This window comes from Bombina bombina, chromosome 6 (genome assembly GCF_027579735.1).
Source record: "Bombina bombina isolate aBomBom1 chromosome 6, aBomBom1.pri, whole genome shotgun sequence".
Lineage (NCBI taxonomy): Eukaryota > Metazoa > Chordata > Amphibia > Anura > Bombinatoridae > Bombina > Bombina bombina.
Genome location: NC_069504.1, coordinates 737,381,406 through 737,406,417, shown reverse-complemented (window position 1 = coordinate 737,406,417; position 25,012 = coordinate 737,381,406). Strand labels below are relative to the sequence as shown.

At 41.6% G+C, this 25,012-nt stretch overlaps 1 protein-coding gene across 1 annotated transcript in view; it reads right to left on the bottom strand.

The window, feature by feature from the left end:
* Positions 1-9,806: 9,806 nt before the first annotated feature.
* PIWIL2 (piwi like RNA-mediated gene silencing 2) overlaps positions 9,807-25,012 on the bottom strand; it is a 1,312,150-nt gene continuing 1,296,944 nt past the window's right edge. Inside the window, exon 18 of the mRNA XM_053719412.1 lies at positions 9,807-10,284. Within this exon, the coding sequence (XP_053575387.1) occupies positions 10,128-10,284 (157 nt within the window). The 3' untranslated portion in view covers positions 9,807-10,127. The remainder of the gene's footprint in view (positions 10,285-25,012) is intronic.

The window sequence follows — 25,012 nt, the reverse complement described above, 5'->3', positions numbered from 1 at the left end:
CTGATTGGATGAGCCAATAGAATCAACCAAACTGATTTTTCCTACCTTAGGATTCTATAAGCCAATCTGAATTCGAGGGACGCCCTCTTGGATGACGTCATTTAAAGGAACCTTCATTCGTCGTTAGGACATCGGAAGAAGAGGATGGCTCCGCGTCGGCTGGATAGAAGATGGCTCCACTCCGGAAGGATGAAGATAGAAGATGCCGCCTGGATGAAGATGTCTGCCGGTCCGGATGTCCTCTTCTGCCCGGATAGGATGAAGACTTCTGCCGGTCCGGATGTCCTCTTCTGCCCCATCGGTGACCGCCTGGGTGAACATGGCTCAAGGTAGGGTGATCTTCAATGGGGTAGTGTTAGGTTTATTTAAGGGGGGATTGGGTGGGTTAGAGTAGGGGTGTGTGGGTGGTGGGTTGTAATGTTGGGGGGAGATTGTATTTCTTTTTTTACAGGTAAAAGAGCTGATTACTTTGGGGCAATGCCCCGCAAAAAGCCCTTTTAAGGGCTGGTAAAAGAGCTGATTACTTTGTAATTTAGTTTAGGATAGGGAATTTTATTATTTTGGGGGGCTTTTTTATTTTATTAGGTGGCTTAGATTAGGTGTAATTAGATTAAACATCTTGTAATATTTTTTTATTTTTTGTAATTTAGTGTTTGTTTTTCTTGTAATATAGTTTAGTTTAGATAATTGTAGTTAATTTATTGTAGTTAATTTATTTAATTAATTTATTGATAGTGTAGTGTTAGGTAGAAGATGCCGCCTGGATGAAGATGTCTGCGGGTCCGGATGTCCTCTTCTGCCCGGATAGGATGAAGACTTCTGCCGGGCCGGATGTCCTCTTCTGCCCCATCGGTGACCGGCTGGGTGAACATGGCTCAAGGTAGGGTGATCTTCAATGGGGTAGTGTTAGGTTTATTTAAGGGGGGATTAGGTGGGTTAGAGTAGGGGTGTGTGGGTGGTGGGTTGTAATGTTGGGGGGGGATTGTATTTCTTTTTTTACAGGTAAAAGAGCTGATTACTTTGGGGCAATGCCCCGCAAAAAGCCCTTTTAAGGGCTGGTAAAAGAGCCGATTACTTTGTAATTTAGTTTAGGATAGGGAATTTTATTATTTTGGGGGGCTTTTTTATTTTATTAGGTGGCTTAGATTAGGTGTAATTAGATTAAACATCTTGTAATATTTTTTTATTTTTCGTAATTTAGTGTTTGTTTTTCTTGTAATATAGTTTAGTTTATTTAATTGTATTTTAGTTTAGATAATTGTAGTTAATTTATTTAATTAATTTATTGATAGTGTAGTGTTAGGTGTATTTGTAACTTAGGTTAGGATTTATTTTACAGGTAATTTTGTAATTATTTTAACTAGGTAGCTATTAAATAGTTATTAACTATTTAATAGCTATTGTACCTAGTTAAAATAAATACAAAGTTGCCTGTAAAATAAATATAAATCCTAAAATAGCGACAATGTAACTAATAGTTATATTGTAGCTAAATTAGGGTTTATTTTATAGGTAAGTATTTAGTTTTAAATAGGAATAATTTATTTAATTATAGTAATTTTATTTAGATTTATTAAAAATAGATTTAACTTAGGGTTAGATTTAGGTTTAGGGGTTAATAACTTTATTATAGTAGCGGCGACGTTGGGGCCGGCAGATTAGGGGTTAATAATTGTAGGTAGTTGGGGGCGGCAGATTAGGGGTTAATAAATATAATGTAGGTGTCGGCGATGTTAGGGGCAGCAGACTAGGGGTTCATAGGGATAATGTAGGTAGCGGCGGTGTCCGGAGCGACAGATTAGGGGTTAATAATATAATGCAGGTGGCGACGATGTCGGGGGCGGCAGATGAGAGGTTAATAAGTGTAAGGTTAGGGGTGTTTAGACTCGGGGTTCATGTTAGGGTGTTAGGTGTAGACTTAGAAAGTGTTTCCCCATAGGAAATAATGGGGCTGCGTTAAGATCTGAACGCTGCTTTTTTGCAGGTTTTTTCTCCAGCCGTCTCAGCCCCATTGTTTACTATGGGGAAATCGTGCACAAGCACGTTTTTCCAGCTTACCGCTACCGTAAGCAACGCTGGTATTAGAGGTAGAAGTGGAGCTAAATTTTGCTCAGCGCTCTCTTTTCTGAGGCTAACGCAGCCAGTCATTCGACCGAAGGTACAGGAAGAAAAAGGAGAAACTACAAGGTGCAGAGGTGACTGAAGTTTAAATCAAAAAAATATAATCTGTATTAAAATGACAGGGCGGGCCGTGGACTCGTCTTACCATAGAAGAAATTAATTTATCAGGTAAGCATAAATTTACTTTTCTTCTATAAGGTAAGACGAGTCCACGGATTCATCCTTTACTTGTGGGATACAATACCAAAGCTACAGGACACGGATGAACGGGAGGGACAAGACAGATGGTTAAACAGAAGGCACCACTGCTTGAAAAACTTTTCTCCCAAAAATAGCCTCCGAAGAAGCAAAAGTATCAAATTTGTAAAATTTGTAAAAGGTATGAAGCGAAGACCAAGTCGCAGCCTTACAAATCTGTTCAACAGAAGCATCATTTTTAAAAGCCCATGTGGAAGCCACCGCTCTAGTAGAGTGAGCTGTAATTCTTTCAGGAGGCTGCTGTCCAGCAGTCTCGTATGCCAAACGGATGATGCTTTTCAGCCAAAAGGCAAGAGAGGTAGCCGTAGCTTTTTGACCTCTACGTTTTCCAGAATAGACAACAAACAAAGAAGATGTTTGACGGAAATCTTTGGTCGCTTGCAAGTAAAACTTCAAAGCACGAACCACGTCCAAGTTGTGCAATAGACGCTCCTTCTGAGAAGAAGGATTAGGACACAGAGAAGGAACAACAATTTCCTGATTGATATTCCTATTCGTAACAACTTTAGGAAGGAATCCAGGTTTGGTATGCAAAACCACCTTATCAGCATGGAAAAAAAGATAAGGCGAGTCGCATTGCAATGCAGATAGTTCAGAAACTCTTCGAGCCGAAGAGATAGCAACTAAAAACAGAACTTTCCAAGATAGAAGCTTAATATCTATGGAATGCATAGGTTCAAACGGAACCCCTTGAAGAACTTTAAGAACTAAATTCAAACTCCATGGCGGAGCAACAGGTTTAAACACAGGCTTGATTCTAACTAAAGCCTGACAGAACGACTGAACGTCTGGAACATCTGCCAGACGTTTGTGCAGTAGAATTGATAAAGCAGATATCTGTCCCTTTAAGGAACTAGCTGATAGCCCCTTCTCCAATCCTTCTTGGAGAAAGGACAAAATCCTAGGAATCCTGATCTTACTCCATGAGTAGCCTTTGGATTCGCACCAATAAAAATATTTACGCCATATCTTATGATAAATTTTCCTGGTGACAGGCTTTCGAGCCTGAATCAAAGTATCTATGACCGACTCCGAGAAACCCCGCTTGGATAAGATCAAGCGTTCAATCTCCAAGCAGTCAGCCGCAGAGAAACTAGATTTGGATGCTGGAACGGACATTGAATCAGAAGGTCCTGTCTCAGTGGCAGAGTCCATGGTGGAAGAGATGACATGTCCACCAGGTCTACATACCAAGTCCTGCGTGGCCACGCAGGTGCTATCAAAATAACAGAAGATCTCTCCTGTTTGATTCTGGCAATCAAACGAGGAAGGAGAGGGAATGGTGGAAACACATAAGCCAGGTTGAACGACCAGGGTACTGCTAGAGCATCTATCAGTACTGCCTGAGGATCCCTTGACCTGGACCCGTAACGAGGAAGTTTGGCGTTCTGACGAGACGACTTCAGATCCAATTCTGGTGTGCCCCATTGCCGAATCAATTGTGCAAACACCTCCGGATGGAGTTCCCACTCCCCCGAATGAAAAGTCTGATGACTTAGAAAATCCGCTTCCCAGTTCTCCACTCCTGGGATATAGATTGCTGATAGATGGCAAGAGTGAGTCTCTGCCCATCAAATTATTTTGGTAACCTCTATCATCACTAGAGAACTCTTTGTTCCCCCCTGATGATTGATATATGCTACAGTTGTGATATTGTCTGACTGGAATCTTATGAATCTGGCCGACACCAGCTGAGGCCACGCCTGAAGCGCGTTGAATATCGCTCTCAGTTCTAGAATATTTATCGGGAGGAGAACCTCCTCTTGAGTCCACAAACCCTGTGCCTTCAGGGAATTCCAGACTGCACCCCAGCCCAATAGGCCGTCGTCCGTCGTCACTATGACCCACGCTGGCCTGCGGAAACACATTCCCTTGGACAGATGATCCTGTGACAACCACCAAAGAAGAGAGTCTCTGGTCTCTTGGTCCAGATTTATCTGAGGAGATAAATCTGCATAATCCCCATTCCACTGATTGAGCATGCATAGTTGCAGTGGTCTGAGATGCAAGCGAGCAAACGGAACTATGTCCATTGCCGCTACCATTAAGCCGATTACCTCCATACACTTAGCCACTGACGGCCGAGGAATGGAATGAAGAGCTCGGCAGATGGATAAAATCGTTGATTTCCTGAACTCCGTCAGAAAAATTTTCATGTCCACCGAATCTATCAGAGTTCCCAGGAATGGAACTCTTGTGAGAGGGATAAGTGAACTCTTTTTTACGTTCACCTTCCACCCGTCTTAGAAAATCCAACACGATGTCTGTGTGAGACTTGGCTAGTTGGTAAGTCGACGCCTGGATTAAGATATCGTCCAGATAGGGCGCCACAGCTATGCCCCGCGGCCTTAGAACCGCCAGAAGGGACCCTAGCACCTTTGTGAAAATTCTGGGAGCTGTGGCCAATCCGAAGGGAAGAGCCACAAACTGGTAATGCTTGTCCAGAAAGGCGAACCGGAGGAACTGGTGATGATCTTTGTGGATAGGGATGTGTAGATACGCATCCTTTAAGTCCACGGTGGTCATATATTGACCCTCCTGGATCATCGGTACAATAGTCCGAATGGTCTCCATCTTGAAGGATAGGACTCTGAGGAATTTGTTTAGGCTCTTGAGATCCAAAATTGGTCTGAAGGTTCCCTCTTTTTTGGGAACCACAAACAGATTGGAGTAGAACCCTTGCCCCTGTTCTGTTTTCGGAACTGGGCAGATCCCTCCCATGGTATATAGGTCTTCTACACAGCGTAAGAACGCCTCTCTATTTGTCTGGTTTACAGACAATTGAGAAAGATGGAATCTCCCCCTTGGGGGAGAATATTTCAATATCTAGAAGATACCCCTGGGTTACGATTTCTAAAGCCCAGGAGTCCTGAACGTCTCTTGCCCAAGCCTGAGCAAAGAGAGAAAGTCTGCCCCCTACTAGATCCGGTCCCGGATCGGGGGCTACCCCTTCATGCTGTCTTGGTGGCAGCAGCGGGCTTCTTGGCCTGTTTACCTTTGTTCCAAGTCTGGTTAGGTCTCCAGACTGACTTGGATTGAGCAAAATTCCCCTCCTGCTTTGCAGCAGGGGAGGAGGAAGAGGGACCACCTTTGAAGTTTTTAAAGGAACGAGGAAGGGCATGGCCTTTTCCTCCAGTGATGTCTGAAATTATCTCTTTCAGTTCAGGCCCGAATAGGGTCTTACTCTTGAAAGGGATGGCTAACAGCTTAGCTTTTGATGACACATCAGCAGACCAGGACTTAAGCCATAACGCTCTACGTGCTAAAACCTGAATTTTTTGCCGCTAATTTAGCCAGTTGAAAAGCGGCATCTGTAATGAAGGAATTAGCTAGCTTGAGAGCCCTAATTCTATCTAGAATATCATCTAATGGGGTCTCAACCTGAAGAGCCTTCTCCAGAGCCTCAAACCAAAAGGACGCTGCAGTAGTTACAGGAACAATGCACGCTATAGGCTGGAGAAGAAAACCTTGATGAACAAATATTTTCTTCAGGAGACCCTCTAATTTTTTATCCATAGGATCTTTGAAAGCACAACTGTCCTCAATAGGTATAGTTGTACGCTTAGCCAGGGTAGAAATACCTCCCCTCCACTTTAGGGACCGTCTGCCACGAGTCCCGCAATGGTGTCTGATATGGGAAACATTTTCTTAAAAGTAGGAGGGGGAGCGAACAGAATACCTGGTCTATCCCACTCCTTAGTAACAATGTCCGAAATCCTCTTAGGGACCGGAAAAACATCAGTGTAGGCAGGAACCTCTAGAAATCTGTCCATTTTACACAATTTCTCTGGAACTACAATAGGGTCACAATCATCCAGAGTCGCTAAAACCTCCCTGAGCAATAAGCGGAGGTGTTCTAGTTTAAATTTAAAAGCCGTCATATCTGAGTCTGTCTGAGGGAACATATTTCCTGAATCAGAAATCTCTCCCTCAGCCAGCAAATCCCTCACCCCCAACTCAGATCATTGTGAGGGTACATCGGATATGGCTAATAAAGCGTCAGAGGGCTCAGCGTTTGTTCTCACACCAGACCTACTGTGCTTCCCCTGCAACCCAGGCAGCTTAGCTAAAACCTCTGTGAGGGTAGTATTCATAACTGCGGCCATATCTTGCAGGGTGAAAGAATTTGACGCACTAGAAGTACTTGGCGTCGCTTGTGCGGCCGTTAATGGTTGTGACACTTGGGAAGAATTAGATGGCATAACCTGATTCCCTTCTGACTGAGAATCATCCTGCAACATACTTTTAGTAGCTAAAATATGTTCTTTGCAATTTATTGACCTTTCAGTGCATGAGGGACACATTCTAAGTGGAGGTTCCACAATGGCTTCTAAACATATTGAACATTGACTTTCCTCAAAGTCAGACATGTTGAACAGGCTAGTAATGACTATAAACAAGCATGAAAACACTTTATTTAGTGAAAAAAATAACAATCTTAAAAAACTGTACTGCGTCTTTAAGAGAAAAAAAAAAGCATACACGTTCTGCAAAACAGCTTTAAAATGCACCAAATTTTTCAAAATTTTGCAAGCAGACACAATATATGTAGTTAAGATTGCCCCACAAGGAATTTTAACATTTAACCCTTTGATGTGCAAACCGGATTGAAATTAGGCCTAAATCCGGAAAAAAAAACCTCAGCACCTTGCCACAGCCCTGCTGTGGCCCTACCTGCTCTCAGGGATAGTAAATATGGGATTAAATCTTCGATTTGGCCCAAAACATTCACCAAGGCCCTCAGGAGTTAGAGCTTGCTGAGAGAAAATAACTGCGCATCTGAGGTGCGAAAATAGGCCCCGCCCATCTCACTCGATGTCTCTACAGCCTCAAAGAACCGCACCAGGGCGGTTTCAAACTAGCCATGTGGGATCTGAGACCCAAAAAAATAAGCCAAGTGTACCCTCAATAAAGTTGCCCAAAACGTTATTGCCCACAAAACATTAAACAGCACTCCCAGTTCATAAAACGTTTGCCCACAAACATTTACAACTCAGTGTCAACCATTTTTGTAATTAGCCCCTTTTGCAAGCTTAGTAATGCCCTTCTTTTAGCTCTTAGGATTACGGCTTACCCTTACCCTCATGGGGATACTGTCAGCCTTTCACACAGTCTCTCCAGAAAAATATGACTGAACATACCTCACTGCTGCATAGCATGAAAACGTTCCTCAAACTGAAGTTTTCTGTACTCCTCAGCCTCTGTGGGAACAGCACTGGACCTTAGTTACAAATGCTAAGATCATCATCCTCTAGGCAGAAGTCTTCATCCATCTGCACACCGGTACCATTTAAAATAACAAACTCTTGCTTGAAGAAATTAAAAACTAATATTTTATCACCTCTTTCACTTTACCCTTCCTAGTACTTAGAGTAGGCAAAGAGAATGACTGGGGCGTGGAGCTAAGGGAGGAGCTATATAGACAGCTCTGCTGTGGTGCTCTTTGCCACTTCCTGTTAGCAGGAGGATAATATCCCACAAGTAAAGGATGAATCCGTGGACTCGTCTTACCTTATAGAAGAAATGAGTCGTGACTGAGTCTGTCCTGTATTAAATTAAATTGTGGGGTTACCAATGCGGCTGTCACACAGTGCACTCGTGACTCACCGTCCTCCTCTGCTTTGTCTCAACACTTCAGTTACCTGGGGGTAATTGCCAATGCCACTTCACTATAACTTGCCAAGCTGAAGTTGCCACTAGATTAGCTCAGTGCCGCGGTTGGCCCCTGCTGTGTCACTGACTCACTTTCATGTCACGTGCAGCCCCAGGCCACGCGGCTACCAGTTCTTATGACCTTTGTGCTCTGCCCATCCCCAGACCTCCTACCTCTTCACATCAGAAGTCAAGTATCTGTCTGGGCATCACTAACTTAGCTCATTTTCACTCAGTCACGCGGCGCCAGGCATCCACCTCTTGATTTCCCACTCAGACTGGACAGATAGGCTTAGTACGAGCGCCCAAAATATACATTTTTAATGCCACCTACACCATTGCATAATTTGTGGGAAAACATATACCCATTGTACACAATCCCCTTAGCTCTGTCATTATATATATATATATATATATATACACACACAGATATATATATATATATATATATATTCAAACGTTCCCTAAAGACATTTTTTGTTCAGGGAAGCCTACCACCCAACTCCGTAACAAATGTATTCCACTTACTTAATACTCACGCTATCAGTCCTCACTTCCTGTTTCTCGCCCTCCTACCCTTCTAAATGGTAAGTTACCACAGGAATAGGGCACTCAATTACTCCTGTATATTGTCAAATATTCTCTTGTCTCTTACACATTTTGTATTGTTGTTTTATTTAAATGCATTGTACCCATAGACAGCATATGTTGACACTTTTTAAATTAAACATAATAATAATATACATACAAACACTTTGGAGACCTTCCCAGTCAACACCTTGAATATACCATATCCCTTTTAAACGCTCTTTATACCTTTTTTTCCAATAATAGTTTTTTTAAATATTAAATATGTTTATATATGAGTGTAATACTTTACATGAATATTTTCTATGTGTGTTTTGTTAAACATTTATTCTAGCCCTAACACTTTACTTCATGTCTCATGCCGTTCTAAGTTTTCTAGTGTTATGGGTTGCGCTCGAGAACAACACATAACTTTTAACTTGTAATGTGAGCAATGTTTAGCATGGTCACAATATCCATTGAAAGTATAGGGCGTGCTAAAGGGATGCCAGCCTGAGAGAGCTAAACTGACTGCGCTATATGTAAAAATACAGTAACCCAATTTTTGCTTAAGTTTTAAAAGTGCTGAATACTATAGAAGTTGTGTGATGGTTGAGTATATGTCCCCAGACTATGTGAATCAAGTGTACATTTTTATGCTAATAGCCAGTAGACTTTGAAGATGTATAGTATTTGCCTGTCGGCACCATTATCTACTGTGCTTACAGAGCCAAGGATCTCACAAGGAAAAGCATACAAACAAAGGGATTGGCAGATAAATCTACATTTCACCTGGGAGGCATGTGACATCTCCACATTGTTTTTTTTTCCTGCCTGCTTGAAACTACTGTCTTTGCCTATGTCCTCTAAGGAGGAAATGGGTCTCAGATTGGTTAGACTCTCTCCATCTGATAAAATAAATAACAAATAATGTTGGCTTTCTTAAGTTTCTGGTCCTGTATTTGTAAAATGATAATGCAACATGGGCTCTGCAACCACGAGATTTCTCTCTGTAATGTTGGTTGTGGAACCAGCTGTTGTAAAAAGTTCCTTCAACCTTCTATTTTTGGATTCTGCAATCACAATGACTTGACCCATTTTGAATTGTAGGTGTTGAAGGAGCTACTTTTTAATATTTGGTTGAGTCAAGATTTGATGTATGTGATCTATGGACTAACAACTGATATAGATATATATTTGACATATAATTTTTGTTATTAAGAAACAACCGTTTATTATGAGCACTTATGTTTTCTTATTTTTGGTGAGGTGATACAAGTTTTTGACTTAACACAAAATAAACAAGATGTAATCTTCTATCTTTTGTATTTATAACAAACAAAACAGATCAAATACTTTAAACATAAAAATAAACAGAGTAGCATTAAATTGGGTATCTTGGGTAGCAAAGAAATAAGCATAATTTTTTTTCTCTCCAGAAAATAGAATAAAAACTAAATTTTTTGATTTTTTTTCCATAAGACTAGATTAGGAAATAACAGTTTAGGATTCTCTCCCAGACTTCCTCCTCAAAGAAAGAAGAGTTTGTCACACAGCTCGATGGCAGGTTCATGGTGAAGGAACTGGCCTGAAAGAAACGCAAGCTTGTGGGCATATTTACAAGGGGCTGGAACTCTGATGGTACCTGGCCAGTTCCAATACATGTGGCAAAGCTTGAAAGTCAACCTAAAAGGGAAAAAAGAGTTAAATGTTAAATAAAGAAGGATTGTGATAGAAAAAAAGAGAATAACATATTGTTAAAAGATGAATTTAAAATAAAATATGATTAACTACAAGGTAAAAAAAAGGGAAGATGGGAGGAAGGATCAAATTGTAGCTTGTGGGAAAAAGAAGGAAGGTGACAGAGAAAATAAAAAATCAACCCCCCCCACCCACAAAGTTTGAAGTAGATGATTCAAGACAATTCAGTTAATAGTAAGCCATCCACTTAGTTCTAAGTAAATAAGAAGAAAGCCAAACAAAAAAACAACAACAAAAACAAAACTGCTAAAGAGGAAACCACTCCTCTCACAAATCTCACTGCTCCATGTTCAGAAGTATGGACCTAATTCATTTTTTGGTCCAATCAAACACAGATGAAAAACCTGTAGAGTGACCTGTGTAATATTCTGTGGATTAAAAAAATAAACAGATTTGAACATTTTATGGCAGGGTTGGCAAACCTATGGAAAGCATGTCCAAGGGGGAATGAAGAATAAGTTTAGCAAGGAAAAAATGGAAGGCTGCTGAGCAAACAGGTAAAAAAAGAGACTTTATTCCATTAAAATAGAGAAAACACAAAAATAACAAGGAGGGTAGTTAGCCATCTAACATGTTTCGCGCTGGTGTGCGCTTACTCATAGATCTATGAGTAAGCGCACACCAGCGCGAAACATGTTAGATGGCTAACTACCCTCCTTGTTATTTTTGTGTTTTCTCTATTTTAATGGAATAAAGTCTCTTTTTTTACCTGTTTGCTCAGCAGCCTTCCATTTTTTCCTTGCTGAGTCTTTTGCGGTCGTCCGCCGCTACTTGGTTGGCTCCACACCAATTCCCCTCTTTCCAGTCTTGGTCTAACCCATTCACCCCCCGGTCCTCAGCGGAAGTAACTTGCAGCAGCTCCGCTCTCTCTCTACTCTGCTTCAACGAAGAATAAGTTTACTAGCACTTCACCCCTCGGCTATAACCATACCACCTGACACTAGAGCCCTACTGCGTGCTATACTTAACACCACTTGAAAAACTAAAATTAAATGTAAATGTGCTGCAAGAGATGTAGACATTCGAAGTCTATAAAAAAAAATTAAGCATATAAAGGTACCATGACAATGCAAGACGATTATTACCAATTTGGGTACTCCCAAGACAACTGAAGTAATGTGGTGGTTTAATATTTTTTTTCTTTTCATAATTCCATCTGAAGCAGAAATGTCCTACTGATAGGATTTAGTTGCTTTACATAATACTATAAAGTGACATGAAACTCAAAAATTATCTTTCATAATTCAGATAGAGAATACAATTTTAAAAACGTTTCCAATTTACTTATATTGCCAAATTTGCTTGGTTCTTACGTTTTTCTTTGTTGAAAAAATATCTAGATAGGTAGCCTGCACATGTCTGGAATACTACATTACAGAAAATAGTGCTGCCATATAGTTCTACAGAAACATGCACACTCCTGAACTTACCTTCCATCTTTTCAACAAAGGATAACAAGAAAATGAAGTAAGTTTGATAATAGAAATACATTGGAAAGTTGTTTAAAATGGTACGTTTTATCTGAATCATGAAATAATTTGTTAGTTTTTTTTGTTCCTTTAAGAGTTCTAATAACATCAAGGTTGTGAAGAATCCACTCCTTAGTGTGGCTTACAGGACAGAGCTGAACGTTCAGAAACATAGGATGCCAAAGAAATGGTGAACACAAAGAGAACCTTCCAAGTTAAGAGCTGAAAAAAAACAGGGGCTTGAATATCTGACAATGACAAGGGAATTGCAGGTCAAATTAAAGATTTGATATGGATCAGAGCCCGAACAAAGGAGTGTATATCAGGAAATTAAGCAATTGTTGAAGAAAAAACACAGACAAGACAGAAATCTGACCCTTCAGAGAACTGGTTGATAAGCCTTTCTTCAAACCTTTCTGGAGAAACTCCAGAACTCTATGAAACTGAAAATATTTTCAAAGAGAACTCATAGCAGCAGACCATGTCAGTTACAGTCTACATACATTGTGGTAGATATGTATGGTTACAGGCTCACTTGAATCTATGTCAAAAGCCTTTATTGACTAAAAAAGCGTTCAATCTAAGTCCATGAAAACTAAGACCCAAAGATCCTGATGAAAGAACCTTGGGATAGGACCCTGAGAAAGGAGGTCTCTTTTGAGAGAAAGACACCATGGTGGGCAAGAGGACATCTGAACAAATTCTACGTATAAAGTTCTGTGATGCCATGATAGAAGAATCAAAATTTCAAATGCCTGTACCTTAAAGGTGGTGCTATTCTTAAAATAAATAGTGGTCCACCTGGATAAAGTGAAGATAGAACAAAAAAAAAGGTTGTTGTTGCAGTAAGTAAAGTGGAGATGGACTTCGGGTGGGTGGTGTTCTAAAACTGCAACTGATTTCTAAAGTTCGGTTTAGCTTATGGTGGAAAGTGGCTATATACCTCTCCATCCTTATATCCTTTGGCTACATTTGTGCCTGGGAACCCTCCTGAATCAAGGCAAACCATCCCTTGGCCACGGAAAAGCAATTTGAAGCTGTTAAAGTCTGGCATTGTGGCAAATTCCCTGCTCACATGTCTTAAATAGTTCTACACATTCATTTTACTTGTTTAAGAAAAGCCCCCTGATCCTACACAATGAATATTTCTACAAATAATGCACCGAGAACTGACATTTACATTTTAACGGAAATAATGGCTTGTGAGCTTAGCACAATAGTGAAAATGTCAAAAAAAAACTAAAGAAGCCCATCTCTGATCAGCATTGCCTTGCTTTACAGAGCAGATAGAGTGTCAGTAAATTCTACCCGCAGGAAGCCGACTACAGCTTCACTGATACAGCTCCTTTACAGGTTAAAGGGACACTATACACCAATTTTTATATAACTGCATGCAATAGACACTACTATAAAGAATAATTTGCACAGATACTTATATAAAAATTCAGTATAAAACCGTTTAAAAACTTACTTAGAAGCTTCCAGTTTAGCTCTGTTTAAAAGTTTACTGGAACACCCACTGCAAGTGGGAAGTAACAGACACCCCCCTTTCTTTGCATATGAAAAGACCCTTTATACAAAGAGAAGCAAGCTGGAGTAGGTATACGTCGGTATTCTCCTAAAACTTTGGGGCTTGGTTAGGAGTCTGAAAATCAGAGCAACGTTATTTAAAAATAAGCAAAACTATCAATTTAATAAAAAAAAAACAAAAAAAAACAAACTATGGGCTATATAAATAGATCATCTACAAAACATTTATGCAAAGAAAAAACAAGTGTATAATGTTCCTTTAAGGGAAACAACAGTGACATCGGTGAATGGAGCAACTTCTGTTAAAGTTTGCCACATCCTGTAAGTCCGTAGCCCTCAACACTTTGATCAATAACTTTATTGGGTGTTGTAATTTTCTTCTGGTATTATTTATTATTAAATGCATGGCACCCTTTGTATAATGCCATAACATGTCATACTTATAAATCTTGGGAAGTTTTACTAGTTTGTCATTGTGCAGATCGTTTAAAGTGAAGGTAAACTTTGATGAATGAAAGCCCTTTTTTAAAAATATTATTAAAAACAGGGGCACTTTCATTCATCAAAGTTTACAAAGCAGCCGTTTTGATTAAAAACTTACCTTTTTTCTTTTCCCAGCCAGAGCAGCTTCCCCCTCCTGGAAATCCTCTCTTCACACGTCAGCAATGACTAATCCGGCTTCCTCCAATCACAGCATGGCCTCAGGCAATAACTACCCTGGGGGGAAAGCCGCGATTGGAGAAAGCCGGATTAGTCATTGCTGACGTGTGAAGAGAGGATTTCCCGGTGGGGGAAGCTGCTCTGGCTGAGAAAAGAAAAAAAGGTACGTTTTTAATCAAAACGGCTGCTTTGCAAACTTTAATGAATGAAAGTGCCCCTGTTTTTAATAGTATTTTTCATTCATCAAAGTTTACCTTCACTTTAAGTAGTCACTATACTAACCTATAATACCTGTATTTTTCCCCCCTTTTTTAGGTGGCAGGTAAGGCTACTCATTTTTAAAGACTTTATTTAATGGATTTGGATCCAGTCTAGAATACGGTTATATTTTATAAACCACTTCTATAGATTATGCCTTAATTTAATATGCCTCACCATGATGTATTTGGTTTGCTTTTTTGTTTTGTTGCACTCTTCTAATATTAATTTGTTATGATTGAAGAAATGAGGAACTAAATGTTTTTTTCCCTTCATATTTCACCTATGGGGGGATCAGTCTGAATCAAGCATCCACCTTCATTGTTTAGGGGAGCTAAACAAGTGACTATATAAAGGTGTTACCCCAAAAAACTTAACTGTACGTACATGTCTGCTTGCAGCTGGAAGGAAGCAATAGCCATCTGTTAAAACACAACTAGATGCAAATACTCTTTAAATCCAGGAGACAGCTAAACTAGAACTTCCCGAGTTTCCAGGGGTAGTAGACGCATGGCGACCCTTATAAAAATGCTATGCAGACACCCCCTTTCAAGGATTAGAAATGTGAAGTGCATCCACAGATTTGTAAATTAAGAAAAACTTAGAAAATGTATGCTTACGTGCTAAAAAGTTTTTTTCAAGATAGTGAGAGTCCACAAGACATCAGATGTGAGATTCTACTCCGGTCCTGCTACAAATAGGCAGAAACATCTCAAAATAACAGAGCTCTGATCCCCACAATACCTGAGGCACAAATATAGCCAAGCAGAGAAGACAAAATAGAAAAGCAGGAAAGGACAAAGCTGTGCAAATAAAATTCAAAACAAATCCTGCTGACAACTTTACAGAAAGACAAGCGCAGGGATGCACAATTTATATAGCGCAACGACAGCACATGCAGTTCCGGGCACCGGGCATGTGGGTTTTCCCCACCTTCAGCCCTGCTGCGGGCTAGCAGTTCACCGACCCTGACCAGCGAGTCACAGACCGAGAGTGTATATGTCTAACTAGGGTAGCATGAAGGGAACTAACCATGAGTATCCGCAAACACAGAATGCTAAATGCCCAGTATGCTGCAGCCTGAGTTACTGCTCAAGCAACCTACACAGTAATTGTATTGCTGCCCTCTCGCTGCCTCTTGTGGCTATCTAATATTACATCATGTATTATTTAGCTGCGGGCTAGCAGTGCACCGGACCCGGCCAGCGAGTCAAAGACAGAGAGCCTGACACTCGGAGGTGCAGACTGCCTCGGACAGGCCAACCGAAATACTGGGAAATTTCCAGGTGGGCGGTGCATCAGGGATCGTTGAGTTTACTTATCCAGGGCGCTCTGGAAGTTGTCTTAGGCCATGCAGGAAGTTTACTTTTTGTTTAATATATTGCAGATCCTGCAATATATTAAATAAAAAGTATTTCCTCCCTGGTAGTCTACTAAGGAAGCACTTGGTCTGCACCTCTGTCTGGTGCAGACCATACTAATCACTCCCCTCCTGGTTCCAGCTCTCAGTGTGAGTGAGTGCAGCATGACTTGAAATGCTTCCCTGTTTCTCCCTTGCTGGATATCTGACACGAAGCCAGCGACTTTCCAAAGTGGCCAGGCTACCAGAGAATTAAAGTCACAAACGTTATAGAGACGTCAGTGTATTTCTACATATGTGAATTATGCATTGAGACATTAATTTCCTGATTGTGCATGATTTATTTATAAAAAACAAAACATAACTTAAAATACAACATTAAAGACTTGGTATTCCCTTATGTTTTGTGTGTGTGTGTAAATTGGACTATTTACTCCTGGCATCATCTTCAAGTGACTGCATTTTCACAAGTCAGATCAACACTGTTTTAGGTAAATTTTTTGAGTGACTCTGTTTCAGTTTTATCACTTTGCATTAGAAGTAAGGATATATTTATTCAAACAGTATTTGAGTTTTTCTTGTTCTCTCAGCTTTTTTTTTTTATTTGACTCCCTTATTGTATTAGTTGGTAGGTTCTATCATGGTGAGCCAAGGTAAATGAAAAAAATATCTTGATTCAGTTCCCTAAGAAGCATTCATCCAACTTCCCTCCATTTTCTTTACTCTGGTTTAATAATGTAAGAGGTAGGGGCTGGAGTCTTGTACACACCAGAAAATGTGAGGTTTCAGGCTTTTGCATTCTGTGGAGAACCACAAACTCTTTTTAGCAGATCTCCAAGTCCTCTGCAGACAAGCAATGCGAGGACTTAGAAACACTAAAAATGACAGCATTTCTATGTTCCCATTTAACAGACACTGAGGTGACGCAGATGATTATGTAATGGAGCTTTCCAACAGCTCATCTGGTATCCAGTTATTTGACACTGCATGAATCTGGGAAGGTTATGTAATGCAATATTCTGGACTTGGCTGTACAGTATTCTTGAGCTTTTTGTTTCCATCTGCACAACCTTCAAAGCATTGGGCTGGCAGCAGCAAACAGCAGCCAATGGTGCTTAGTTAAGGACACCCATTAGTAACTTGATGAATCCAGTCTAGGGCAGTAAGGCCATATTTTAAGGGCACCCTGCCCTACTTTATATATTGGTTACCTGTAGATATCTAAAGTAAAAACATAAACTATGCTTACCTGATCATTTAATTTCCTTCTGTATGAGGAGAGTCCACAGCTTCATTCCTTACTGTTGGGAAATACTGAACCTGGCCACCAGGAGAAGGCAAAGACACCCCCTACTTCCCTCATATCCCAGTCATTCTGCCAAGGGATCAAGAAACAGTAGGAGAAATATCAGGTATAAAAGGTGCCAGAAGAGAAAATCTAATTTTGGTCCGCCCATCAGAGTATACGGGTGGGGGCCGTGGACTCTCCTCATACAGAAGGAAATTAAATTACCAGGTAAGCATAATTTATGTTTTCCTTCTTAATATGAGGAGAGTCCACAGCCAGGGCTAGGATTTTTGGCCAAACAGGCGAGGATAAATTTTGCGCCCCCCCCAATTACATACCATACCATTGCTGGCTTTTACAAAATGTTACAAAGATGTACTAAAAAAAAGAAAAACAAAATTTATGCTTACCTGATAAATTTATTTATTTCTTGACACGATGAGTCCACAAATCATCTAATTACTATTGGGAATATCACTCATATCAGGAGGCGGCAAAGAGCACCACAGCAAAGCTGTTAAATATCACCTCCCTTCCCTCCAACCTCAGTCATTCGACCGAAGTAAAGGAGAGAAAGGAAGCAACAAGGTGCAGGTGTGTCTGAAGTTTATAACATACCAACAACCTGTCTAAATAACATAGCGGGCCGTGGACTCATCGTGTCAAGAAATAAATAAATTTATCAGGTAAGCATAAATTTTGTTTTCTTTCTAATGACACGATGAGTCCACGGATCATCTAATTACTATTGGGAATCAATACGCAAGCTAGAGTACACAGACGATAAGGGAGGGACAAGACAGGGAACCTAAACGGAAGGCACCACTGCTTGAATAACCTTTCTCCCAAAAGCGGCCTCAGCCGAGGCAAAAGTGTCAAACTTATAGAATTTTGAAAAAGTGTGAAGAGAGGACCAAGTTGCAAATCTGTTCCACAGAAGCTTCATTTTTGAATGCCCAGGAAGAGGAAACAGCCCTCATAGAATGAGCCGTAACTCTCTCAGGAGGCTGCTGTCCAGCAGTTTCATAAGCAAAGCGAATAATACTCTTCAACCACAAAGAAAGAGAAGTAGCCATAGCTTTCTGTCCCTTACGTTTCCCAGAGAATACCACAAACAGAGCAGAAGACTGACGAAAATCCTTAGTCGCCTGTAAATAGAATTTTAGAGCACGTACCACGTCCAGATTGTGTAGAAGTCGTTCCTTCTGAGAAGAAGGATTAGGACTTAAGGAAGGAACAACAATCTCCTGATTAATATTCCAGTCAGAAACTACTTTAAGGAGGAACCCTAATTTGGTACATAAAACTACCTTATCCGAATGAAAAATAAGGTAAGGAGACTCATACTGTAATGCCGAGAGCTCTGGCACTCTAAGAGCAGATGAAATAGCAACAAAAAAAAACTTTCCAAGATAACAACTTAATATCCAAGGAATGCATAGGCTCAAACGGAGCCCCTTGAAGAACCTTAAGAACTAAATTCAGACTCCAGGGAGGAGTAACTGGTTTGAACACAGGCCTGATCTTGACCAAGGCCTGACAAAATGATTGCACGTCTGGTACGTCCGCCAGACGTTTATGTAACAAAATAGACAAGGCAGATATTTGACACTTTAGGGAACTTGCCGATAATCCCTTCTCCAAACCTTCTTGGCGAAAGGACAGAATTCTAGGAATCCTAACTCTACTCCAAGAGTAGCCCTTGGATTCACACCGATATAGATATTTACGCCATATCTTGTGGTAAATCTTTCTAGTCACAGGTTTACGAGCCTGAATCATGGTCTCTATGACCGATTATGAAAATCCCCGCTTGGATAAAATTAAGCGTTCGATCTCCAAGCAGTCAGCTTCAGAGAAACTAGATTTGGATGAAGGAAGGGCCCTTGAAGTAGAAGGTCCTTCCTCAAGTCCTTCCTCAACGGAAGTCTCCAAGGTGGAAGAGATGACATGTCCACCAGGTCTGCATACCAAATCCTGCGAGGCCACGGCGGTGCAATGAGGATCACTGATGCCCTCTCCTGCTTGATTTGAGCAATGACCCGAGGTAGAAGAGCGAACAGAGGAAATAGGTATGCAAGACTGAAGGTCCAAGGTACTGCCAGGGCGACTATCAGTACAGCCTGAGGGTCCCTTGACCCGTAACTCGGAAGCTTGGCATTCTACCGAGATGCCATGAGATCCAATTCCGGCTGACCCCATTTGAGAATCAGGCTGGAAAACACTTCCGGATGGAGTTCCCACTCCCCCGGGTGAAAGGTCTGCCTGCTCAGGAAGTCCACCTCCCAGTTGTCCACCCCTGGGATGTGGATCGCCGAAAGACAGCAATTGTGGGTCTCCGCCCACTGCATTATCTTGGCTACCTCTGTCATGGCTAAGGAACTCCCTGATGGTTGATGTAAGCCACAGAAGTTATGTTGTCCGACTGGAACCTGATGAACCGGGCAGAGGCTAACTGGGGCCAGGCCAGAAGAGCATTGAAGATTGCTCTCAGCTCCAGAATGTTTATGGGCAGAACAGACTCCGACTGAGTCCAAGTTCCCTGAGCCTTTAGAGAGCCCCAGATCCTAGAAGGCTGGCGTCTGTTGTCACAATCACCCAAGAGAGTCTGCGAAAGCAGGTTCCCTGGTAGAGATGATCCTGAGACAACCACCAAAGAAGAGAATCCCTTGTCTCCTGCTCCAGCTGTATTCGTGGAGAAAAATCCACTGACTGAGCATGTTTAACTGCAGAGGTCTGAGGTGGAAACAAGCGAACGGGATGTCGTCCATTGCTGCCACCATCAGCCCGATTACCTCCATGCACTGAGCCACTGATGGCCGAGGAGAGGACTGAAGCGCTAGGCAAGAACCGAAAAAGTAAATTTATGCTTACCTGATAAATTAATTTCTTCTACGATATGACGAGTCCACGGATTTCATCCTTACTTGTGGGATTTATCCTCCTGCTAACAGGAAGTGGCAAAGAGCACCACAGCAGAGCTGTATATATAGCTCCTCCCTTCCCTCCACCTCCAGTCATTCGACCAAAGTTAGGAAGAGAAAGGAAAAGTTAAAGGTGCAGAGTTGACTGAAGTTGATAAAAAATAAACTAAATCTGTCTTAAAAATGACAGGGTGGGCCGTGGACTTGTCATATCGTAGAAGAAATTAATTTATCAGGTAAGCATAAATTTACTTTTCTTCTACAAGATATGACGAGTCCACGGATTTCATCCTTACTTGTGGGATACAATACCAAAGCAATAGGACACAGATGAAAGGGAGGGACAAGACAGAGACCTAAACGGAAGGCACCACTGCTTGAAGAACCTTTCTCCCAAAACCAGCCTCAGAAGAAGCAAAAGTATCAAATTTGTAAAATTTGGAAAAAGTGTGAAGAGACTACCAAGTCGCAGCCTTGCAAATCTGTTCAACAGTAGCATCGTTTTTAAATGCCCATGAGGAAGCCACAGCCCTAGTAGAATGAGCCGTAATTCTTTCAGGAGACTGCTGTCCAGCAGTCTCATATGCCAGACGGATGATACTCTTCAGCCAAAAAGAAAGAGAGGTAGCCGTAGCTTTCTGACCCCTACGCTTTCCAGAATAAACAATGAATAATGAAGATGATTGACGGAAATCCTTAGTCGCCTGCAAGTAAAACTTCAAGGCATGGACCACGTCTAGGTTATGCAACTTACGCTCCTTCTTAAAAGGATTAGGACATAATGAAGGAACAACGATTTCCTGATTAATATTCTTATTCGAAACAACCTTAGGAAGGAAACCAGGTTTGGCACGTAAAAAACCACCTTATCAGAATGGAAGATAAGATAAGGTGAATCACATTGTAATGCTGAAAGCTCAGAAACTCTATGATCAGAAGAAATAGCAACCAAAAACAAAACTTTCCAAGATAACAGCTTAATATCTATGGAATGCATAGGTTCAAACGGAACCCCTTGAAGAACATTAAGAACCAAATTCTAACTCCAGGGTGGAGCAATTGGTCTAAACCCAGGCTTAATTCTGGTTAAAGCCTCACAAAAAGATTGAACGTCTGGAACAGCTGCCAAACATTTGTGTAGTAAAATTGACAAAGCAGAGATCTGTCCCTTTAAGGAACTCGCTGATAACCCTTTCTCCAATCCTTCTTGGAGAAAAGACAGAATCCTGTGAATCCTAACCTTACTCCATGAGTAGCCCTTGGATTCACACCAAAAAAGATATTTACGCCATATCTTATGATAGATCTTTCTAGTGACAAGCTTACGTGCCTGAATCAAAGTATCAATGACCGCATCAGAGAATCCCCGCTTAGATAAAATCAAGCGTTCAATCTCCAAGCAGTCAGCTGCAGAGAAATTAGATTTGGATGTTGGAAAGGACCTTGAATGAGAAGGTCCTGTCTCACTGGGAGTTTCCACGGAGGCAGAGAGGACATGTCCACTAGATCTGCATACCAAGTCCTGCGTGGCCACGCAGGCGCAATTAGAATTACCAAAGCTCTCTCCTGTTTGATCCGAGCAATCACCCGGGGAAGGAGAGGAAACGGTGGAAACACATAAGCTAGGTTGAACGACCAAGGCATCTACTAGTTCGGCCTGAGGATCCCTTGACCTGGATCCGTATCTTGGGAGCTTGGCATTCTGTCAAGACGCCATCAGATCCAACTCCGGTCTGCCTCATCGGAGAATCAGTGAGGCAAATACCTCCGGATGGAGTTCCCACTCCCCCGGATGAAAAGCCTGGTGGCTTAAATAGTCCGTTTCCCAGTTGTCCACTCCTGGGATGAAGATTGCTGACAGATAACACGAGTGGGTCTCCGCCCATCGAATTATTTTGGATACTCTTGTCATTGCTAAGGAACTCCTCGTTCCCCCCTGATGATTGATGTAAGACACAGTTGTGATCTTGTCTGACTGGAATCTGATGAATTTGGCTGAAGCCAACTGAGGCCATGCCTGAAGCGCATTGAATATTGCGCTCAATTCCAGAATATTGATTGGAAGCAGAGACTCCACATGAGTCCATACCCCCTGAGCCTTCAGGGAATTCCAGATTGCGCCCCAGCCCAGTAGGCTGGCGTCCGTTGTCATTATCACCCACGAGGGTCTGCGGAAACACGTCCCTTGGGACAGATGATCCGGTGACAACCACCAAAGAAGAGAGTTTCTGGTCTCTTGATCCAGATTTATTGGAGGAGATACATTTTCATAGTCCCCATTCCACTGTCCGAGCATGCACAGTTGCAGTGGTCTGAGATGAAAACGAGCAAACGAAATGATGTCCATTGCCGTCACCATCAATCCAATTACCTCCATACACTGAGCCACTGATGGCCAAGGATTGGACTGAAGGGCTCGGCATGTATTTAGAATTTTTGACTTTCTGACCTCCGTCAGAAATATTTTCATGTCTACAGAATCAATCAGAGTTCCCAAGAAGGGAACCCTTGTTCTTGGAATTAGTGAACTCTTTTCTAGGTTCACCTTCCAGGACAACACTGTGTCTGTATGAGATTTCGTCAGATGATAAGTTGACGCCTAAATCAAAATATCGTCTATATAAGGTGCCACTGCTATACCCCGGGGCCTGAGAACCGCCAGAAGGGACCCTAGAACCTTCGTGAAGATCCTGGGTGCTGTGGCCAACCCGAAGGGAAGAGCCACGAACTGAAAATGTTTGTCCAGGAAGGCAAACTTTAGGTACTGATGATGATCCTTGTGGATGGGAATATGAAGGAATGCATCCTTCAAGTCCACGGTAGTCATATATTGACCCTCCTGGATCATAGGTAAAATTGTTCGGATGGTCTCCATCTTGAAGGATGGAACTCTGAGAAACTTGTTTAGACTCTTGAGGTCTAAAATAGGTCTGAACGCCTCTCTTTTTATCTGGTTTACAGACAACCGTGAAAGAAGAAATCTCCCTCTTGGGAGACATTTTTTGAATTCCAGTTGATAGCCGTTGGTCACGATTTCCAGTGCCCAGGGGTACTGAACATATCTTACCCAAGCCTGGATAAAGAAAGTCTGCCCCCATTAGATCCGGTCCCGGATCGGGGGCCGTCCCTTCATGCTGTCTTTGTAGCAGCAGCAGGCTTCTTGGGTTGCTTACCCTTGTTCCAAGCCTGGTTGGGTCTCCAGACGGACTTGGTCTGAGCAAAATTCCCTTCCTGCTTTGTGGAGGAAGAGGAAGAAGAGGGTACGCCTTTAAAATTCCGAAAGGAACGAATATTATTTTGTTTACCCCTCATCTTAACAAACCTATCCTGAGGTAGAGCATGACCTTTACCTCCAGTAATGTCAGAAATGATTTCCTTCAATTCAGGCCCGAATAGGGTCTTACCCTTGAAAGGAATAGCTAAGAGCTTTGATTTAGATGACACATCAGCAGACCACGATTTTAACCATAACGCTCTATGCGCTAGAATGGCAAATCCTGCATTTTTCGCCGTCAACTTAGCAATTTGAAAGGCGGCATCTGTAATAAAAGAATTAGCTAGCTTGAGAGCCTTAATTCTATCTAAAATGTCCTCTAAAGGGGTCTCAACCTTCAGAGACTCTTCTAGAGCATCAAACCAGAAAGCCGCTGCAGTAGTAACTGGAACAATGCAGGCTGTTGGTTGTAAAAGGAAACCCTGATGAACAAATAACTTCTTTAAAAAACCCTCTAACTTCTTATCCATAGGGTCTTTGAAAGCACAACTGTCCTCAATAGGAATAGTTGTACGTTTAGCCAGGGTTGATATAGCTCCCTCGACCTTAGGGACAGTCTGCCAAGAGTCCCGAATGGTGTCTGAAATAGGATACATTTTCTTAAAATTAGGAGGGGGAGAAAAACATAATTTATGCTTACCTGATAAATTTATTTCTCTTGTAGTGTATCCAGTCCACGGATCATCCATTACTTGTGGGATATTCTCCTTCCCAACAGGAAGTTGCAAGAGGATCACCCACAGCAGAGCTGCTATATAGCTCCTCCCCTCACTGACATATCCAGTCATTCAACCGAAACAAGCCGAGAAAGGAGAAGCCATAGGGTGCAGTGGTGACTGTAGTTTAATTAAAATTTAGACCTGCCTTAAAAGGACAGGGCGGGCTGTGGACTGGATACACTACAAGAGAAATAAATTTATCAGGTAAGCATAAATTATGTTTTCTCTTGTTAAGTGTATCCAGTCCACGGATCATCCATTACTTGTGGGATACCAATACCAAAGCTAAAGTACACGGATGATGGGAGGGACAAGGCAGGAACATAAACGGAAGGAACCACTGCCTGTAGAACCTTTCTCCCAAAAACAGCCTCCGAAGAAGCAAAAGTATCAAATTTGTAAAATTTGGAAAAAGTATGAAGTGAAGACCAAGTCGCAGCCTTGCAAATCTGTTCAACAGAGGCCTCATTTTTAAAAGCCCAGGTGGAAGCCACAGCTCTAGTAGAATGAGCTGTAATCCTTTCAGGAGGCTGCTGTCCAGCAGTCTCATAGGCTAAACGGATTATACTCCGAAGCCAAAAAGAAAGAGAGGTTGCCGAGGCCTTTTGACCTCTCCTCTGTCCAAAGTAAACAACAAACAGGTTAGATGTTTGACGAAAATCTTTAGTAGCCTGTAAGTAAAACTTCAAGGCACGGACTACGTCTAGATTATGCAAAAGACGTTCCTTCTTTGAAGAAGGATTAGGACATAATGATGGAACAACAATCTCTTGATTGATATTCTTGTTAGAAACCACCTTAGGTAAAAACCCAGGTTTTGTACGCAGAACAACTTTATCTGCATGAAAGATCAGATAAGGAGAATCACAATGTAAGGCAGATAACTCAGAGACTCTTCGAGCCAAGGAAATAGCCATCAGAAAAAGAACTTTCCATGATAGAAGTTTGATATCAATAGAATGAAGGGGTTCAAATGGAACCCCTTGAAGAACTTTAAGAGCCAAGTTTAAGCTCCATGGAGGAGCAACAGGTTTAAACACAGGCTTAATTCTAACTAAAGCCTGACAAAATGCCTGAACGTCTGGAACTTCTGCCAGACGCTTGTGTAAAAGAATAGACAGAGCAGAAATCTGTCCCTTTAAAGAACTAGCTGATAATCCTTTGTCCAAAC